Here is a 17,815-nt window from a genome sequence, read left to right as displayed (position 1 = left end):
GCGGTGTTTGGGAGCACGAGTTATTTTGAGAGGAAGCGGTGATGCAACTTTCAACTTTTTTCTTGGTCATCTTTGTGGATGGGAGAATCGTGTATATTGATGAGACGACTTGTCGGTGACCACTTGTTGACCCAAGACGGTTCCATCTCCGCTACGCTGAACATGTTGGTGTTGCTGTGCTGCGATATGCAAATTGGCGTTAGGGAATGCTGTTATTCTTATCTTTACCTTATACCATACATTGAGTTGAACTTGGTGAGGTGAAACATTCCAAGAATATAGCTTGGCTTGCATATGAGTCACCATCACGGGCTGTTAGAAGTATACAGCTAGGGACGTTCCCAGATCAGCTTGAGAAGACGAGGTCAGAAGATGATCTGTGCCGAAAGACAGGGTGGATACCAAGAATTAATTCTATAATCAGGATAGTTCTTCAGCAAATATAGAAATAGCCGATGCGACGGGCTCTAGTGATAAGAGACACATTACGAGCAGGAGACTTGACAAATGACCATATAAACGCCGCAACAGTACTCCGTAGTAAATGGTCAACAGGAAACAAATACCAAACACCGTTGAATATAGGGGGTAAAGTATAAAGAAAGCAGCCTATTCGTTACTCGTGAACTTCGTCATTGATCGCCCACCAATGCTGTCTCATCATGACCGGATGAGGGCATCGATATCCAAGCGACGGTAGTAGGTAATGTGGCCCATTGATTCCCAGTAGTGAGCGACGCAGTCGGGCGATACAAGAATAAGCTGAGATGTAATAAAGGTATCTAGTGGAGTTAGCAAGCGGAATATCGGATCGCACTAGTAAACGTACCATCTCTAAAGCCAAGCCCCGCAACATGGCCTCTACTACGCACTACCCTTGCGCCTTGGAAGAGAGCTTCTGTTGCGATGCGGACAGTGCCGCCGGGCCCGATATCATCTGACACAAACGAGAATTGGCCTCGCGGGACGTTGGGGTCACCGGTGAGTTTCACGGCCTCTAGGCTTCCTCTCTGGATGATATTATCATTCCGGGGGTCGCGGGCATCATGTTCGTCGCTCTCCTTATCCCGCTGGAGGAAAAGGAGAAACTCACACCCATGCGCGGAGTAATCACCTACCCAGATCCCTTGGTATGGTTTTTCCTTGGTCGGGGTGTATAGGGTCGGATCAAGAGTGCTGTACGTGGACATGGTCTCTTGCTGTCCAGGGGTGAACATCGGCATGCCCAAGCGAAAATGCGCCCATCGCCGAATTCGAAATGCGTGCTCTGACACCTGAGACAGTTGTTTAGGTACGCGGTTCCATTCCTTCCAATGGACTTCTGGGTTGCGATAAACGCGGTGCTGGCTGGGGATATTTGGCGGTGGCCACTGTGTGTCTTCGGTGAGCTGATCGGGATCCGCCGGCCGACAAAGGGAAATAGCGTTGTAGATGTATTGCACTTCGACGGGCATGGTCATTCGATTCTCGCAGTCGAGGTATTTTCGGCGCCCATCCGGCGCTCTTTGCAAGAGAAGGATAGGATCATCAAGCCACAGGCTCACCTTGGGCTCAAATGCTTGGATTACAACGTCAGGATTCCATTCCCAGACCTGGAATTTCGAGGACCGCCTTTCTGTAGTCACACGGTATGCCTCGATCACTCCCCGCCGATTATCGTATCTGGCCAGAATGAGATTGCCCGTGTGCTCGGTATCCGAAAACCAGACCTTATTCCGCGGAATGAACCAGTATGGGTGATGGGTGATGTAGAGAGCGCGGAAGGAGTCAAAAATTCCAGGGTCTTGTATTGGATCTGGCAGATTCGCATTGACCAAGTTCGCCCACAGAAGGTCGTTATTCGCATGTTGAGCCAGTACGCGGCAAGATGCCGAGACGCGGACAAGGTCGATTGCTGGCAGATACGAGAGGATATCGAACAAAAGCTCGGGAGGCAGTTGAAGAAGCGGCATCTTCAGGTTCTGTAATGTGATGTAATCTCGGTCTGTTATAGGTGAGGGTTTATCTTCATTCTCTTCTTGATGCGACGAATCTTCTGGCTGCCCAAGGGGCGGTGGCCACTCCATGAGAGCGACGGCCATCAGGGCGATGAGGGGCGGTATGAATGGGAAAGGATCAACCAGTGACTGAGGGCGGGATTCGAGTTAGACGAGCCGAAAATTCGGGGCTCCAGAGCGTTCGTTGCAACATCAGGAGATGCGTGAGGACGTATTTATCCTTGAGGTCGTGAATCTGAAATAGCCAAGTGCTCAAGCTGTGAATGGCTCCCCTCACATGACATCACCGGGCCGCCCATGGACGCAAATGGCCGTCTCCGGCTTCAGTATGGCCTAGAACGCCCTCCAAACACTGCTATCAGTTTTGTCTTGTTTGCACTCTGTAAGACTCGTTTTCACCTACTTTATACTTTGAATCATTACGGTAATAATAAGGGTAGTGTTCAAAAGCTAAAACTTGATAAGCTTGGCAGGAAAGCCCGAGATCTAGCCGATCAAAGCACGGCTGTGCTCCTCACATTGTGTCCTGGGAGAACAATAGACAATGACGCGCAAATGCATCGATTTTCATCATCGTTTTGATCGGTTTTCATTATCACCAGCAATCTCGTGCAATAATAACCCTTGATATAGGTGGTGGTCCATGCAGCAGAGTGGTTGCCTGGACAGTAAAGTGGTCACATGACTGCAGCCTTGTTTACACATTCCCAATTAGGCAGACATACTGCCACCACGCGCAAGGATTCTTGCCCCTTGGGACCGGATCGTGATCACGCTTCCGGGTCTGTGGACGTGTTGTTACCTGTCAGGTGTGTCTATTGACTGGACAGCCCTCGTTGCCTGGCCTGGCCGGTCCATATCTACCGGGTTGGCCTACTTGTGCACTCATCTACTTGCATTCATCTCCATTCAACAAGGAGGTCCGCCATGGAAACCCGCAGCCAGAAAAAAAGACGTGAGAGCTCTGGCTTAGATACCAAGAGTCATTCTGTTCTGCGTAACAGGTCTCATCCTAAAGATGGATCTGCTGTTCGTTGCGAAACTCCCCGTCCGCACAAGAGAGTGCGGTTCTCGACCGGGGCCACGACGCAGAGTGTCCCTGAATATTCGACTGGCCTGACTCCAGCTTTGTGCCGAACGTCGTTTGAGGAAAGAGATGAGGGTTTGCAGCGCACTCCAACTCGCCGGTCGCGTCGTCATTCGACTCCTCTGCCGCGGTCTCGCCGGCTGACTGACAGTCCGATACCGCGAGCTTCCACTTCGCCAGAGAAGGTGTTACACTTCACACCTCTACGGCAGCTCTTGGATACACGTACTCAGCGCAGGATTAGACGCATAGGGCTGAGTAACGAGATCAACAACCTCGAACGTGAGAAGCGAGCAGCCGCCCAATATGAGAAATCTCTCGAATCATTGCTGCGCGAAAGGGATTCTCTCAAGCGGGAACTTGAGGTCGCCAAGAAGGGAAGAGTGTCGGCAACACCGGCAACTCAACCAACAAGCGACGATGGAGAGTGGATGGCACCCGAAGATCGGATCGAACATCTGGAGGCTGGTAACGATCGACTGAGGGCGCAGCTATCTTTCTCGGCCATGGAGAATTACCGCCACCCTACACCATCTGAAAGTGATGCAGATACAGTAGATACGATTCTGGTCAATGATAGCGGCTTGGAGGGCAACAGTATATTCATGTCGGACTCTCCTGATATTCGTGCAACAGATATAAACACGGTTCCAGATGATTTTCCACTCCACCCGACGCCTTCAAAAGCTGACGGTTCCGTCCAAACTCCACGCGGCATGGACGTCGGATTCACCGCCATCTCTCAGGATCTGGAGGCGGCACGGAAAGAAAAGAAGGATTTGTTCGAGGCATGTCGCTCCCGGCTGAACTTGCTCAGCGGCACTCCCCTTGAACGCCATCTTCGTGAACACTCTCCTCCGGCAGACTTCTTCGATGACATCGTTCATAGCTTAATGCAGATGCTCGCCCGAACTTCCGACGCCACGCAGACTTTGAGTGACATCCAAAGCGAGCTCTCTAGCCTAGGCTTTCATGGTGCAAACGTCCACGAGAGTTTAGGTGAGCTGCACGACGCATTCCGCACTGCACGCCTTCAGCTAGAGCACATGGTCCCTGGAGAAACGGCTAATGCGGGCTTGGACGGCGGAATGTCCACTCTCAGCGCACTTGTAAAGCGAGTGCAGGCACTGGTCGAAAGTCTCGATGAGGAGCAGGCACGTCACCAAGGCTCGTCTGATCGGGAAAAAGCTCTGCGAGGTCAGTTTGACACTCTTCTAGTCCGCTATGAGTCTGCATGCAAGAAGATTCAGGACTTGGAAGAGTCGATCACGTCTTCCGCTGGCGATATGCTTCATACGAGAATGCGGATGCAGGAACTCGAGCGCGAAGCACAGGACCATGTAATCAGCACAGAGAGATTGAAAGCCGCGTTAAACAAGTACGACGATGATGTTAAACGTCTGGAGAGCCTCGTGACTAGGCTAGAAGAAGAGAAAGCCCAGCACGCCGACAGTCATGCTCGACGAATATCTGAGCTGCAGCAGAGGGTTGCCGACGAAGAAAGCCGCCGTCGTGCAGCTCAATCCACTATCGAAGACCTGGAGAAGCAGATTCGCGAGCGAGAGGAGATTATTGAGCAGAACAGAATACGGGTCTGTGACCTCACAGCCAAAATGGAAAGCATTGAGCGTGAGCGCCAACGAGCTGTCGAGAACTTGGAGAAAAACGTCACAGACCAAGAACAGGAGACCGGCTTGTTGAATGTCCGTATTGCGGAACTCAACACGGCACTGGAAGCAGCCAAGGCAGAAGCTGAGAAACTCAATCGCTACAATGCGGGCCTCAAAGAGCAACTGCGACTGGAGATTGAAGCAAAGGATGGCCTGTTGGATAAATGGTTCGCGGAACAGACACGAGCGTTCGCATCGATGAAGGCCGCAGTCAACGCTGAGCGTCGCCAGGCTAAGGTGCGGAGTGCCAATTGGGAGCTAAAGTCGGATGAACTGGAGTCGAATGATAAGGGCATTGGCAGCGAGCCAATTACCCCTGTCAGCATGACCCGGTTTGTGGACGTGGAGTTTGGTCGAGGAAAGCATCGCAGGCGGCTTGACAGTGGAATAGGAGTTCTCACTGAAGATGAGCTGGAAGACGAAGTGGACGCAGTACCCTCTGACCCGATCGATCTTTGATCTTACTCTGTCCATACTCTCTGTTCTTCTGTCAATATCGATCTATTTCTTTTGCATGACATAGCGACATTTGGATAGTTTTGGAAATTCTCAAATCATTAACAATAAGCATCACAATATCTGGTCTTGAACCTCAGCGCTCGTCCTTGGCTAACCTGCGCCCCAGTGTTCACTCACAGGTGACTGTATATAAACGACGCAGTCATTCAGCACATGTAATTTATACTTGTTTCGACACCCTTCTTAGGATCGCCAGACTGACTGCAGCTGATTTCTGGCGGCATATTCTCTATGAGAATGCACCTAGGACTAATACCCCGGGACAATCACATGTGGCTCACCGAGGCATCATAGGCTCGAGACGTGCCCATGGTGGATGGCGACCTCTACGCTTATGATGGAAGGGTGTGCCCTTCTCGAAGCCTAGTAATCTTACTGGATATGGTGGTTCTTTGATAGATGGGCTAAGCTAAAGCAAACTGAAAACCATTTGTCTCCCCTGAGCTGACTGGTGGTCAGTGCGACATTATCTTATCGCATCTATGACGTCTTTTCTACGAAGGGCCCAGGGTTCAGGTCGACCTTGAAAATGTACTGTACTCCGTAGGTGGTGGTTGTATTTAACTTCGTGACTGACTCTAGACAATAAAGCTAAATTTCTTTATTGATTATACTTTGCGTTTTGCGACAAGCCTTTTTATATCTCACAACCACCATGTCTGAAAAAACCTCACAATACCGCCTAAAAGTAACCGCAGGACCCTCCTACGACCCAGCAACACACCAAGAGGTTCCAGTAAACAAAGAGAAAACTCTGCATATCTCCAACGAGCACGCTGCCACTAATCTGGCCGTCCGGATCCAGAATTACACCGGTACGTCACTTGAACTTCCAGACCTAATCTGTTCACTGCATTCTGATAGGACCAACTTGTTGGGCATCACAGGCTTCCCCAACGGCGCACCTCGATCAAATCCTTACTTCGACCACCCTGATCACACCAAAGACCAGTACTCGATCTCCTTTGGAATAGCCTTTAAAAAGCCCATCAACGGTAACGATCTCGTTTTCGGAAACGACTTCGACCGTCCCATCCGCGATAGACTCCCGCCCGGCTTCAACGGCGCGCTCCGTGTTGTCCAGTGGACAATTGATCCCACGCTTGACGGTGATGCATACGCAGACAAGCCATACCTCTATAGTCCGGCGCTGGCAACGTGGAATCGACTGCGGGTAGGAAAGAAGGAGAAGTTGCCGGATGTGCAGGGGATCGTTGAAGAGGGCGAGGAGGAGGGGGTGGATGTCCGGAGTGCAAAAGGGGTCCCTGGGGATGTGAATGGGAGACGGGCGTACTTTCAGAATGAGGAGAGGCGGAAGGAATGGGAGTTCGAGGAGGGAAGGGTGTATTATGCGGATTTCGGCAACCAGTATCTGGATTTCAACGGTCCGTTTCCATCCTCCCTTCGGATCCCGTCGTCTTTCTCAACCTGCCATGCAGCTGTTCTGGTGCATTGTTACTGACAAAACTACTCGTACATTAACAGAATTCACACTTCGTCTTCCCGGCTTCAACATCAATGCGTTGCATTATATTGATGAGAAGACACATTCTCTGCGATATGTGCTGAAGAACCGGACGTCTGGGGAGGTTTACCTGGTGGTTTTGTTCACGTTGGTCCATGCCAGTGACGGCCATGATGATGAGTCGAAGGAGTCGAGGGAGAATGGGGGTAGGTTTGAATGGGAGGCAGGGCCGTCTGCTGATGATGTTGAGTAGGAGTTGCCTCGGGTATATACAGAGTATAGAAGACCACATTGACTAGTTCAATACCATAGATAAACTGCATTGACATTTACTTACCAGTAAATGACTTAATCGTACAATTGAACAGAACCCTGCCGACCGAACAGCGTTGTAGCCAACTTTTATTCATCTAATGCGACTGACCCAATATATATGTTAAGCGTAATTTACAGTCTCTTGAGCACATCTTCCAGAACCTCAGTAGTGGTAGCCTTGCCACCCATGTCGGGAGACAGGTGCTTGCCCTCATCGAGGTTACCGTCAACAGCGGCGTAGATCTTAGCGGCGGCCTGCTCTTCGCCCAAGAACTCAAGCATGAGAGCAACGCTGCGCAGAGTGGCAATGGGGTTGGCAATGTTCTTGCCCTCGATATCGGGCGCACTGCCGTGGCAGGGCTCACCAATGGCAAAGTTGTCACCGACGTTGGCGCTAGGCACGAGACCGAGACTGCCAACCAGGGCAGCAGCGCCGTCAGACAGGATGTCACCGTAGAGGTTAGGCGCAACAATGACATCGTAGTACTCAGGCTGGCGGAAGAGCTTGTAGACCATAGAGTCAACAATCTGCTCCTCAACCTCGACGGAGGAGAACTTCTGCGCGGCAAGGGCGGCACGGGCAGTCTCACGGAAGAGACCGTCCGTCTGGGAGAGGACGTTGGACTTGTGAGTGATAGTGACCATGGGCTTGGTGCGGAGGTTCGAGGCGGCGGCTCCATCGCGGATGTTCTGGCGGCGCAGGGCGATCTCACCGGCAATGGTGGCGATGCGGGAGGATGCGCGCTCGGAGATCTGCTTGATCGCGCGGGCAACCTTGCCATTGGGGGTCTCCTCAGTGCTTTCCTCCTTCACGTAGAGGTCCTCAGTGTTCTCGCGGACGATGACGAGGTCGATGGGCTTGCCGGCGCTGGTGCCGGCGGTGGTCTTGACGGGGCGGACATTCGCAAAGAGGTCGAGCTTCTTGCGGAGGGCGACGATGGGGGAGGAGTAGCCGGCGACCTTGGTGGAGGGAGAGCTGCCAAGAGAAGTTTAGGTCTGTTCAACATGTAAATACAAGCTCGTGCAGCTCACCTGACTGCACCAAACAGAGCACCGTCACACTCCTTCTTCAGGATCTCGACGGTCTTGTCGGGCAGAGCGGTACCGGTCCGCTTGAAGCAGTCGTAACCGGCATCGAGGTCGACAAAGTTGAATTTCAGGTTCAGGGAGGCGGGAAGAGCTTCCAGAATCCGTCTACCGGCCTACGTGAGCACGTTCAGTATCGGTCTCGTTTGCACCGCTTGTCTGCCACTCATATCCGACTTACCGGGATGACCTCCCGTCCGATACCGTCACCGGGGATGAGACCTGCACGTCGTCAGTAAGCAATTGTCCGTTGACCGTGGAGCACAGCATAAGAGAAGAGCGATTGACCTATGCGAAGAGTCCTAGCAGCAGCCATGGCGAGTATCTTGAGTTTCCTGCTGGCTGGGAAAACGTCCGCAATCGGAGGGAATTGTTTTTGTATGGCGACGGGAAGAATGATGATCCGGGCATATCGCCGAGGAATCGGGACTTCATGTTGAGCAGCCCGGCCGTCCTCCGACTGTCATTGACTGGCTATATCTCATAGATCATTTCGATACGGTGTCAATAAACTTGCAGCGAGATATAAGAATGGGTAGGATATCTAGTCTGGTGGACAATGGGACGTAGAATACATCACGTGAGACGTGAGGTTTACATATATATTTCTCTGAGAAGTCAGGATTCTTCCTTACATGGCGCACACTTCTTTGTAGATTATCCTGAGCAAGATTATATGCTGAAGAAGTTACATTTCCTAGAATCAAACACAGCTAGAGTCAAAAGGCGCATGTTCCAAGTTACCTTTGGTCAAGGTACAAGCCTGAAGCAAGCCTAAAAGCTCGAGTTCAAGCAACGCTAAATCGTGTATGGTACTTGGCCACTGGTCAGCCCCACTTTATAGATGGCCAGCTTGATGTCTGTCTACTGTGTCTACTGTGTCTACTCAAGAGTATAGGGCAGCCGGTGGATTGATCTGCTGTATGCTCAGACATCAGCGGTCTTTGGGAACGGGTATATCCTGCATAACCTGGTACCTGACAAAGCGGTGGCATAGCCTGAAGAAATGTACCCCCAGGTCTCAGCTGCTACTTTGGAGGCATGAGAAGTGATCATTTACCAGTTTCTGTGTTCTCCGCAGTTATTATTGCACGGTGCCTTTTGATTATATCCTCATTTCCTTGCATATTGTTCAACATAAATTGGGTCAGAGCTCCGATGACGCTCCATGATGACTTGGTATGTGGACGGCTCCAGCCTGATGGTGGACACCCATCCTGATGTTGAGAAGCCAGGGTGATCTGTGCGGACCACCAAGCGAGCCCCTGATCCTTGGAGCGATGCTTTGGTATTTGGTCTATCTGAAGGCTGTAGCGCCTTTTAACTCACTTTCCCATGAACGGTCGAAGCACAAGTTGCGGCCTTTCATCCCTCAAGTCACGCCGACGCTCTCGCGGGCTGTTCCGAACCGTCTACGTACTCGACGAGCAGTATGAATGGGAATCAACTTTACGACATATTGAGCGTTGGTCCTGGCTTCTTACTCCCATTTGGTCGATAGTTGATGGTAAGTTATCATGGGAGGTTTGCATCGACGGCCGCCCCTTCGCTTTTCCAAGAAGGCCAGGGCTTTTAACCACATGAGCTGGATGGGAGAGTGGTAAGTCTAGTTTGGTGGCCTGATATCAGTTGGACGCAGTTCCTATTTGCTCTCTCGCTGATTTGCCCGGTGTGGACTCAGTTGCCTCCTATGCCATCCACATGGCACCATTACTGGGTACCTTAAAACAGAAGATATTAGCACGACGGTGTCGAGCCCTTGCCTCCTTGCCTCATCCCCTGAGAAATGTCGACCTTCCTGCGCTCCTGTACTACCGCCATCAGAGCATTGCAATGCGTCAATGCACAGTTTCTCCTTTCGAGCGAATTCCTGGCACATCCATCTGGGACGGCCCAGTAGAGATAGACGGTGGATGCGGAGACTCTGTCAACTGGTGTCGACTATGTCAATCAAGACACGGTCGTCTGGCCAAATCGTTCCTGCATCCGGTCTGTAGCACTACTGTGCCTTGGTGAATTCCGATGGGAACCAGGCATCAACCCTGGGTTTGACTGCCGTGCATTGCAGCGGCTATGCAATGCAATGACTGCCGTCAATCCAAGCTTTATCAAGTCAGGGCTGACAGTCTGATTATTCATTGTCGATGTCACTGACATGGAGTACATCTACAACGGGTCGGCATTACTTCTATAGTCGGCTTTGCACAGACCTCCAGGCCCTTGGAACTAATCACGACACTACTCTGAAGCTACATTTGAGCTACCAATGGAAGCGCTTGTCCGGTTCGACTGCCTGTTGTTTGGCAGTTGGAAAAGATCAGGAAGACTGCCCAGACGTATGCTGGGATGGCCAACCCTGATTGGAAGGCCCCCGCTATAGGCCTCAAGGAGCTCGGGTAACCAAAGCATCCGTCAATCAATTATCGAATCCCAAGGGCCAGAAGGGGTGGCGTCCAAAACTCCTTGAAAGGTGGCGGCCTCTTGAGCGAAGCAAGTTGACAAGTGGTCATAAGGTAGTACCGATATGGAGGCCAATAGTGGCGACGCTATAGCTTCGGGCACGTAACAGGATAAGATGCCGAGATTATTGAGGAGGTCAGTCGCCTTGAAACAGTCTCAGAAACAAAGATGAAGCCGCGGATCCGACCCCTGAATTGTGGCCTCAGGCTGCAAACCCACTGCTGCCTTAGCCTTGTGTCAGCGTCTCCTTTCTCCCTCAACTAAATTGACTTTGTTCTTATTCATTCCATGGTTATTCTAGAGCCTTTGTCTATCTATCATGTTTGCTGGGCCTAACGTTCCTCTGGTTGTCCGACCCCATTATTGACTCTGTCTCTCTGCCTTTGTTTGTTTACTGTCGCCACTGTTTATAGCCCGTTCCTCCCCCGCTCTCCTCGCCGCTACCATCAGACCAACGTGTCCTGGCTCTCGCGACGCAGCGCGATCTCGACGCATATTCCTATTTCAGCCCACTGAACATAGCAGATATAGTCGCGCCGTGCTCTTCTGGTTTATCTGTCTATTTTGTCTAACTTGCGCTGGCCCGCCGGCCACTGATTTCGCTTCCGGACCGCGAATCGCCCTACTGCAATCCCATCATCCTTGCCATGGCCGATAAAGGCGCCCACCCAGGCGTGAAGAGCCTTCTCGCAAGGTTCGAAAACAATCAGCAAAACAACGCCACTCCTCGCGCGCGGGATCGATCTCCCGCCGGCTCTGAAAACCTGTCTAAAGTGCGCGCAAGCTTTGTCCCTGTCGAAGGAGGGACCCCGTCCAGTCCCGTCCTGGGCTTCCGCCGTGTGAGTCCGCATAGTGAGGGCGCTTCTAGTCCGTCTAGGGTCAAGAGCGTCAGCTCCGAAGATCTTGATGGCAGCGTTAAGAGTCACGAATCCTCCGCGCAGGCGACGAATGGCTTAGGTAGCCTGCAGAAAGCGAACGGACTGGAAAAGAAAGACACCATCCAGAATTCAGCTGAGGCTAAAGGGAAGGAAAAAGCTGAGGAGGTGTCGTCCGCAAATAAGGAAATCCAGCCAGCACCTAAATCGCCCACGGTCGCGCCTGCAAAGCCAGCAGAGACAGCGTCGAAGACATCGTCAAATGTGCAAGTCGGAAAGACTACCTCGGCTACAAAGTCTGCCTCGCAAGCTCCAACCAAGACTTCCACTCAATCTCGCACACCAACTTCCGCTACCAAGCCCGATAGTGAGAAAACTAGGACCCGCGCTTATAGGCCGTCTACAACTACAGCCACGAGTGCAAAGAACGACTCACTGAAAACCCCTGCCCACAAGCCTAGTCGGACATCACTTGCCACAGCCAACAGGCCGACGACCAGGCCCGCGGCTCGTGAGACTGCTAGGGCAGCGGTTCGCTCTAGCGAAGCTCGGTCGTCATCAACAGCTAGGTCAGCTCGCCCTACCACCTCCACAACATCAACAGCGAGATCAGGCACTGCGGGAGCAGCCACGTCTACTCTATCGCGCAAGCCGTCTAGCTTGAAGAGTGCAACGGGAGCTCGTCAAGGTGCGAATACCCCCACTGCCTCGACTGTCCGCAAACCGGCCTCGCGATCCCCTCCGTCAGGGAACGAACGCTCTCATTCTCGAGCGAGCACAGCCTCCAGACCAGTTGATGAAGGATTCCTAGCAAGGATGATGCGCCCCACAGCAAGTTCGGCCAGCAAAGCACACGAGAAGCTGGACGTCAAGAGTCCCCCTCGAACGAAAGTTGCTCGCGCCCCAAGAAGAATACCATCTACTCGATCGACGCAGTCGGCAAGAGATAAGGTTGGATCTAAGAAGCCGTCTGAAGTCGAACAACAGCCTGCCGTTGAACCCGCCGAGGTGCAGGTCGAGAGAGATCCAAAGAATGAATCTGTGCAGCAGAGTGTGGAGGATACTGTCTCCGAGCTTCCTGTCGAGCCATCAGCACAGCCTACTGAGGCTGTTGTTGTCGAGGAAAAGCCAAACGAAGCTACCACCGAGCCGCCTGTCGAGTCAGCCACTGAGGCTGTTGCTGAGCCTACGCAGCCTGTGGTTGAGCACACTGACAGTCAACCCAACGAATCGGACGCGGCGGTCGCCGAGCCTGTAACTTCTGTAGAGGAGCAAGCTGAGTCCACGACTGTTATTAAGCCGACACCAGAAGTTGCCGAGGAAAAGGTTCTGGCTCCAGCTGCGGAGATTGTTGAGAAGCCACGCGAAAATGCTAACCCCAATGATATCGGGGTTGTTCACGCAGCCGAGTCGACTACAACTGATGCAGCTGCTGTTTCCCAGGAGAACAAGCTCGATACCACTAGCCAAGCCCCTCTCAAAGCCAACCAGCCTGACGTGGATGATATTGATCTCAGCAAATGGTCGCTAAATGACGAGGACGATACCTTCTAGACCGCGTTCCTTCAGGTCTTTCACAAACCATACCAAAACTCGCGATCGCCGTTTCGATTCTTGTGATATATTTGTTATACCCTTCTCACGTCCATGTTGCAGAGGCCAACCCTCCGCACAGCTTTGTTTAGTCATTTATTTGCATCTCTCCCTACCGTGGACGAGTCACGCTTATGCCGTCGTGCAGCACAGCTCAATGTCGATTCGCTGCTCAATCATTTAGTGGTGTTGGATTTCAAGTCCTTGGGTGATTTAGCGTTTTCCTCGCATCTTGTCTTGCACTTGCATCAATCTGTCTAGGAGTACTTGGTTTCCCGTCCTCTTCTTCTCCTGGCCACTCAGTTTTTGAACCATTTGTCAGTTATTTACGTCATTGTTTTGACCTTGTCTGGCTACCTGTCTTATGTAGCTTTGATTCCTTTCGCAGAGCCGTGCCGCTTATCCTTGGGACTGGAGCCTTGGTGTAGCTCGCACCTAGTGTGCTAGAGATCATAGGTCGGGTTTTCGTTTCATTTCTTTCTTCCGGCCTTGAGACTTGCTTATCATCCTCGGGATCACATTACATTATTCTTGAAGTTCTCTTCTCTCTGTAGTATAGATTTTATGTTGATGTACTTAGGTTTCGGCTATAATCAAATCTTATGGAGAGACTTTTCTATTTTCTTAGTCCTCTAAAGCATTGGGGAGGATTGGCTGAACTTTGCATTTAGAGCGCTAGGTAGGGAAGACTTGTGGCGGACCCATCAGATGTAGTATATATACGTCCTGAAACGGACCGGGAGCTTCTCCAGCATACCAAGCAAACGGAATGGAGGCCAAGTGACATGATATTCACATAAAAGAAACCGGTAACTTCCAATTTTGCACATATACCCCGTCACAATATCATATATATCGAGGAGAAAGAGGCCTCGGCGCGAGGGTCAAGTACAACGTCACTAATAGAACCTACCTACCTACCTACAATCATACATCTCCATAACATTCACTGCTTCCTCGATATCAGAAGCAACCCACACCCACCAAGCAGACCCTTCACCCCAGAAGGAGAGGAATAGAAAGAGCAAATGGGGAATCAAAGCTTCTTTTCCAACTTTTTCAAGAACCGGTTCACGCTGTTCTCAACTCTGGACGCCGACTCCTCCAGCTTTCTTGGCCGCTGGCCAGGATTCTGCATCGCCAGCTTTGCGTGGTCTTGAAGGTGCGAGGAGGCCTCTGCCTCAGTAGGGCGGTACATCTGGTTGTGGATTGCGTATTCAGAGCCTGGAGTGCTGACATTGGTGGCTGATTGGATGCTGGGTGTGGACTGATGGTGGTGATGGTGGGGTTGGGTTTGGGATTGCTCATATGAGTATGCTGAGTATCCGCCTATCGCGGGGACTTGGGTGCCGTAGAAGCTTGGCGGTTGCTGTTGTTGCTGGCTCTGCTGCTGATGGGGTTGAGCGTAGTTACCTTGAAGGTATGTCGGCGGGTATGAAGGGACTGCTGTTGCTGGCGGACTCTGGATGGACGTTTGGGGTGGGTAGGAGGGAACTGTAACGGGTGGGCCTTGGATGGGTGCTTGGTGTTGGGGTGGGAAGGAAAGTCCTGCGCTTGGCGGTGGAGAGGCATAGGCTCCTGGTAGGTTGTACGGGCCTGGGCTTGCTTGGCCCTGCCCTTGTTGGGGAGGAGCAGAGTAGCCTCCCCCCAGTGCTGGTGTATGGGAAGGGTTAGAATATGGAGCACCGTGGTCTGCTGCTACAGCTGCGGCGAGCCCAGTCCCGTCTGCAGCATCGGGGGGCGGTGGTGTTTTCTCGCGATGCTTGATTGGTTCTGGTGCCGCGGGGGCAGCTGGATTATATGGGAGAGGGGTGAATTGGGCGGAGTCTCGGTTCTGCTCGGCTGAGAGAGGACTGATGGAGGATGTGTGTTGGCGTGATGCTGCTGGAGTAGCACTTGGAGCGCCTTGGGGAGGTGGAGGTGGCGGAGGAAGGCCAATGGGTGCAGGGCTGACCACCGCTTCTGCTTGAGAATTCCTGGTTTGGCCATTCTGGTAAGCCGGGTCTGTGATTGCCACATTTTCCAGTTGCTGGACGATTGTGCTTGTGGCGTTGACTTGAGAAGGAGGTGGGAATGGATGTCTGTCTGTTTCTACCTGCGTGCGAGACAAGTACTGTTCAGCCAGGTCCAGGAATTGGTCTGCATCGCCTTGGGTCCAGAAGTAAATGTCGAAAGTGTGCAGACGCTGGAGAGCATTCTCGCCGCGGGGATCGTTGGTCGGCAGTTGCCATTCGTACGGGTTTGCACTACCTGGTGGTGGGGAAAATGCATACCCCCCCTGTGCTTGTGTCTGCCCGTCGACGGTTATCGTGCACAGGGTTGGGAACCTTGTAGAATGGCTGATATGCACATTATCGAGAGCTAGTTGATGTCAGCATCAATAAGTCTAGATCAGACAGCTGCAAGCTTACCTCCGTAGAAGGCATCCTGATCAGGGGTGCCAGGGTTATTGGCTACTTCGATCCTGGTCTTCCTCTGAGTGGCATTGTGGTATATATATAGATACGAGCTCTTGTCGAACCGATGGAGAAGGGGCTTCGGGGTCGGCGCCGCAAAGTAATAATGAATATCGGCAAAGCTGCATCTCAGTCAATACACTGTAAGACTTGCGGGGTAATCAGTAGATTTACGTGGTCAGCACTCGCTCCTCGCCTGGTAGCAGAGGCATGATAAGCGGTTAGCAGGATGTTGCAGAAAACCGGGCGCGTAGAGAGGTTATATGGGAGCACAGCGGGGAAGAAATCACACGAACAGGCAGCAAAAGGCTTTATAGAGCAAATTCACTTACCAAGCTGCTACTGGTTTGTGATATGCAGTCTGCAAAAGGCCGGCGTCACTGACGGCGCTTAGAAGCTGGAGATGATTCGATGGACGGTCGCGGCCTCATTTGGGCCTTGTTCCTGAGGCATTAAATACAGACTTCGGTGCCTTAATTTGGAGGCATAAAGCGTCTCGGCCCGGTTATTTCGTTTCTCCGAAAATTTCATTCCGCAAGTCAACAGCTTCAACAGATATTCGGCGTCTAGAACTTGAACTGGGCTGCTGAGTATTGAGATAACCCCCTTCGCTGTGCATTCCATCTCCGCAGGTACAATCCAATGCCAATTCTGCGCAATTTGTCTCCACCAACTGATCGCCTGCTTGTTATAGAAGTTCCGTCCCATCGGCCATCCGGATTGATTGCGCCAGTCCATAGTTCAGCATGTCTCTCGTCAATCTAGCTCACGTCTGTTCACACCTGAACAATGCCACCAAGGCTCGTCTCGGCTTCACGTCGATTCCGAATTCCAATCTGCACCTGAAGCTGTGCATCGCTCTGCAGAACGACGGTTTCATCTCGTCTGTTGTCCGCGGAGGTCTTGAGCCTCCCCCCATGCACAATTTGCTCGGAATCCCGACCGCATACGACGAAGTACAGGAGATGGAACCACTGACACAGAGCAATGTCGCCACAAGGCGACTCTGGCTCGGGTTGAAGTACTGGCGAAGCCAACCGGTTCTCTCGAAGATCTCGATGGTCAGCAAGCCCACGAGACGGCTCACAATCGACGTTGCTGGGCTGCGCGAGGTCGTTCGCGGACAGAAAAGTGGCTACATAGAAGGACTCCGATCGCCCGGAGAGTCTCTCTACCTGTCAACGGACAAGGGCATCAAGGAAGCGCGGGAGTGTGTGGAGAAGAAGCTCGGTGGGCTTGTCCTGTGTCGCGTTCTTTAATGATCTGTTGGAAGAGATAGACTCGCTAAGATATTGTTTCCGCGGGGTGTTGTACGATGGGTTTGCATTATATCCGGAGTTTGGTCAGTCGCGTTTCTCATGTCTTCCTGTGCGACTCTTGGGATAAACAGCTACTGTGTATATTAACCTATGTAACTTCATGTACTTTTCTTCGTTCTGATTCTCAATCTTCTTTTTGCCATAAACCTGACTGAAGCTTGAATTGAGGAGCGGCTTGGCTGGCATGCTCGGTCTTGTGATCATGGCACGAGCATCCCGGATCTTCCCAGTTTTCTCCTCTTTCGTCTCACTGTGCAGTTGAATCGACAGCCATTTTCAACCACCTTTCACTTTGTACCCTTGATTGATTCCTTAGGTGGCTACCTCCCTACGTGAGGTACTATAAAATCCCACGCGCTCTAGCCAGGGCTGGCGGCTAGAATGATGACTCGAGTCCTTCGACCTACGGGTAGGGACAGATGCAGATGATGGGACGTAGCCCGCCTCCTGCATACTGAGACCCGTTGAATGGATGAAAACTCACTGTATATCAGCAACATCGTCAACTCCAGTGGGATTGGCCTCGTCGGAGCAGCCAAGCCGACGCATTCGCGAGCGGCACCCAGATGTGCCATTGCTCTCCTTGACTCGCATCCTTCAGGCCCAGCGAATCTCGTGCCGGACACTGCTACCTTCATCAAGCGGACATTACTGCCCGATGGAGTTACGAGAGCGCTGCAGCAGACACGCCGGAGCTGGTCATATGCGGCCGGCATTGTTCCAGACCTTGCTGGAAGGGTTGGATGGAGACTAGGAAGCACGTATGGCGAGTCAATGTCAAAGGTACAAGGAACATGCTTGACGCTGTAAAGAGAAGTGGGTCAATGACCTTTGCTCTCGTCTACACAAGTACCTGCTTCGTTCTGACGGATTATCTGGGAGCTCTTTGCCCAATACCGACGAGCGCTGGCCCGCCCTTCGTACGCCCTCTTCTACCGTGAATCTAGGTGTGGAGTCAGCGTTATTTGTCATG

At 52.0% G+C, this 17,815-nt stretch overlaps 6 protein-coding genes across 6 annotated transcripts; 3 read left to right on the top strand and 3 right to left on the bottom strand.

Annotated features, from left to right (window-relative positions):
• Positions 1-483: 483 nt before the first annotated feature.
• BDW70DRAFT_48552 (F-box protein) lies at positions 484-2,261 on the bottom strand. The gene is made up of 2 exons (XM_073744118.1): positions 830-2,261; positions 484-782 (listed from the first exon to the last, which is right to left on the bottom strand). Exons 1-2 carry the CDS (start codon positions 2,079-2,081, stop codon positions 661-663), a joined length of 1,374 nt encoding a protein of 457 aa, XP_073596322.1. The 5' UTR covers positions 2,082-2,261; the 3' UTR covers positions 484-660.
• BDW70DRAFT_135859 (uncharacterized protein) lies at positions 2,260-5,541 on the top strand. The gene is made up of 2 exons (XM_073736768.1): positions 2,260-2,379; positions 2,438-5,541. Exon 2 carries the CDS (start codon positions 2,925-2,927, stop codon positions 5,211-5,213), a length of 2,289 nt encoding a protein of 762 aa, XP_073596321.1. The 5' UTR covers positions 2,260-2,379; positions 2,438-2,924; the 3' UTR covers positions 5,214-5,541.
• Positions 5,542-5,882: 341 nt separating this feature from the next.
• BDW70DRAFT_48449 (DUF1769 domain-containing protein) lies at positions 5,883-7,088 on the top strand. The gene is made up of 3 exons (XM_073744117.1): positions 5,883-6,088; positions 6,161-6,658; positions 6,759-7,088. The coding sequence occupies exons 1-3, from the start codon at positions 5,929-5,931 to the stop codon at positions 6,989-6,991; spliced, it is 891 nt and encodes a 296-aa protein (XP_073596320.1). The 5' UTR covers positions 5,883-5,928; the 3' UTR covers positions 6,992-7,088.
• Positions 7,089-8,459, bottom strand: lysB (homoisocitrate dehydrogenase lysB). Its single transcript, XM_073744116.1, has 4 exons — positions 8,428-8,459; positions 8,321-8,361; positions 8,086-8,255; positions 7,089-8,029 (listed from the first exon to the last, which is right to left on the bottom strand). The coding sequence occupies exons 1-4, from the start codon at positions 8,453-8,455 to the stop codon at positions 7,186-7,188; spliced, it is 1,083 nt and encodes a 360-aa protein (XP_073596319.1). The 5' UTR covers positions 8,456-8,459; the 3' UTR covers positions 7,089-7,185.
• Positions 8,460-13,697: 5,238 nt separating this feature from the next.
• Positions 13,698-15,842, bottom strand: BDW70DRAFT_135852 (uncharacterized protein). Its single transcript, XM_073736767.1, has 3 exons — positions 15,698-15,842; positions 15,479-15,645; positions 13,698-15,428 (listed from the first exon to the last, which is right to left on the bottom strand). The coding sequence occupies exons 1-3, from the start codon at positions 15,733-15,735 to the stop codon at positions 14,104-14,106; spliced, it is 1,530 nt and encodes a 509-aa protein (XP_073596318.1). The 5' UTR covers positions 15,736-15,842; the 3' UTR covers positions 13,698-14,103.
• A 249-nt stretch (positions 15,843-16,091) lies between these two features.
• Positions 16,092-16,964, top strand: BDW70DRAFT_135851 (mitochondrial 37S ribosomal protein uS8m). Its single transcript, XM_073736766.1, has 2 exons — positions 16,092-16,155; positions 16,218-16,964. The coding sequence occupies exon 2, from the start codon at positions 16,270-16,272 to the stop codon at positions 16,780-16,782; it is 513 nt and encodes a 170-aa protein (XP_073596317.1). The 5' UTR covers positions 16,092-16,155; positions 16,218-16,269; the 3' UTR covers positions 16,783-16,964.
• The last annotated feature ends 851 nt before the right edge of the window (positions 16,965-17,815 follow it).

Source organism: Aspergillus foveolatus (assembly GCF_047715535.1).
Source record: "Aspergillus foveolatus strain CBS 279.81 unplaced genomic scaffold BDW70scaffold_22, whole genome shotgun sequence".
NCBI lineage: Eukaryota > Fungi > Ascomycota > Eurotiomycetes > Eurotiales > Aspergillaceae > Aspergillus > Aspergillus foveolatus.
This window is presented reverse-complemented; position numbering and strand designations above follow the sequence as displayed.

Excerpts from the sequence above, each read along its gene's own strand:
- BDW70DRAFT_48552 (XM_073744118.1), bottom strand. The coding sequence starts at position 2,081 with ATGGCCGTCGCTCTCATGGAGTGGCCACCGCCCCTTGGGCAGCCAGAA. Across the intron at positions 783-829 it reads GGGGCTTGGCTTTAGAGATG|ATACCTTTATTACATCTCAG; the intron begins GTACGTTTACTA and ends TAACTCCACTAG.
- BDW70DRAFT_135859 (XM_073736768.1), top strand. The coding sequence starts at position 2,925 with ATGGAAACCCGCAGCCAGAAAAAAAGACGTGAGAGCTCTGGCTTAGAT.
- BDW70DRAFT_48449 (XM_073744117.1), top strand. The coding sequence starts at position 5,929 with ATGTCTGAAAAAACCTCACAATACCGCCTAAAAGTAACCGCAGGACCC. Across the intron at positions 6,089-6,160 it reads CCGGATCCAGAATTACACCG|GCTTCCCCAACGGCGCACCT; the intron begins GTACGTCACTTG and ends TGGGCATCACAG. Across the intron at positions 6,659-6,758 it reads CCAGTATCTGGATTTCAACG|AATTCACACTTCGTCTTCCC; the intron begins GTCCGTTTCCAT and ends GTACATTAACAG.
- lysB (XM_073744116.1), bottom strand. The coding sequence starts at position 8,455 with ATGGCTGCTGCTAGGACTCTTCGCATAG. Across the intron at positions 8,362-8,427 it reads TGCTAGGACTCTTCGCATAG|GTCTCATCCCCGGTGACGGT; the intron begins GTCAATCGCTCT and ends GACGACGTGCAG. Across the intron at positions 8,030-8,085 it reads GCTCTGTTTGGTGCAGTCAG|CTCTCCCTCCACCAAGGTCG; the intron begins GTGAGCTGCACG and ends TTCTCTTGGCAG.
- BDW70DRAFT_135852 (XM_073736767.1), bottom strand. The coding sequence starts at position 15,735 with ATGCCTCTGCTACCAGGCGAGGAGCGAGTGCTGACCAC. Across the intron at positions 15,646-15,697 it reads GAGGAGCGAGTGCTGACCAC|CTTTGCCGATATTCATTATT; the intron begins GTAAATCTACTG and ends ACTGAGATGCAG. Across the intron at positions 15,429-15,478 it reads TCAGGATGCCTTCTACGGAG|CTCTCGATAATGTGCATATC; the intron begins GTAAGCTTGCAG and ends GACATCAACTAG.
- BDW70DRAFT_135851 (XM_073736766.1), top strand. The coding sequence starts at position 16,270 with ATGTCTCTCGTCAATCTAGCTCACGTCTGTTCACACCTGAACAATGCC.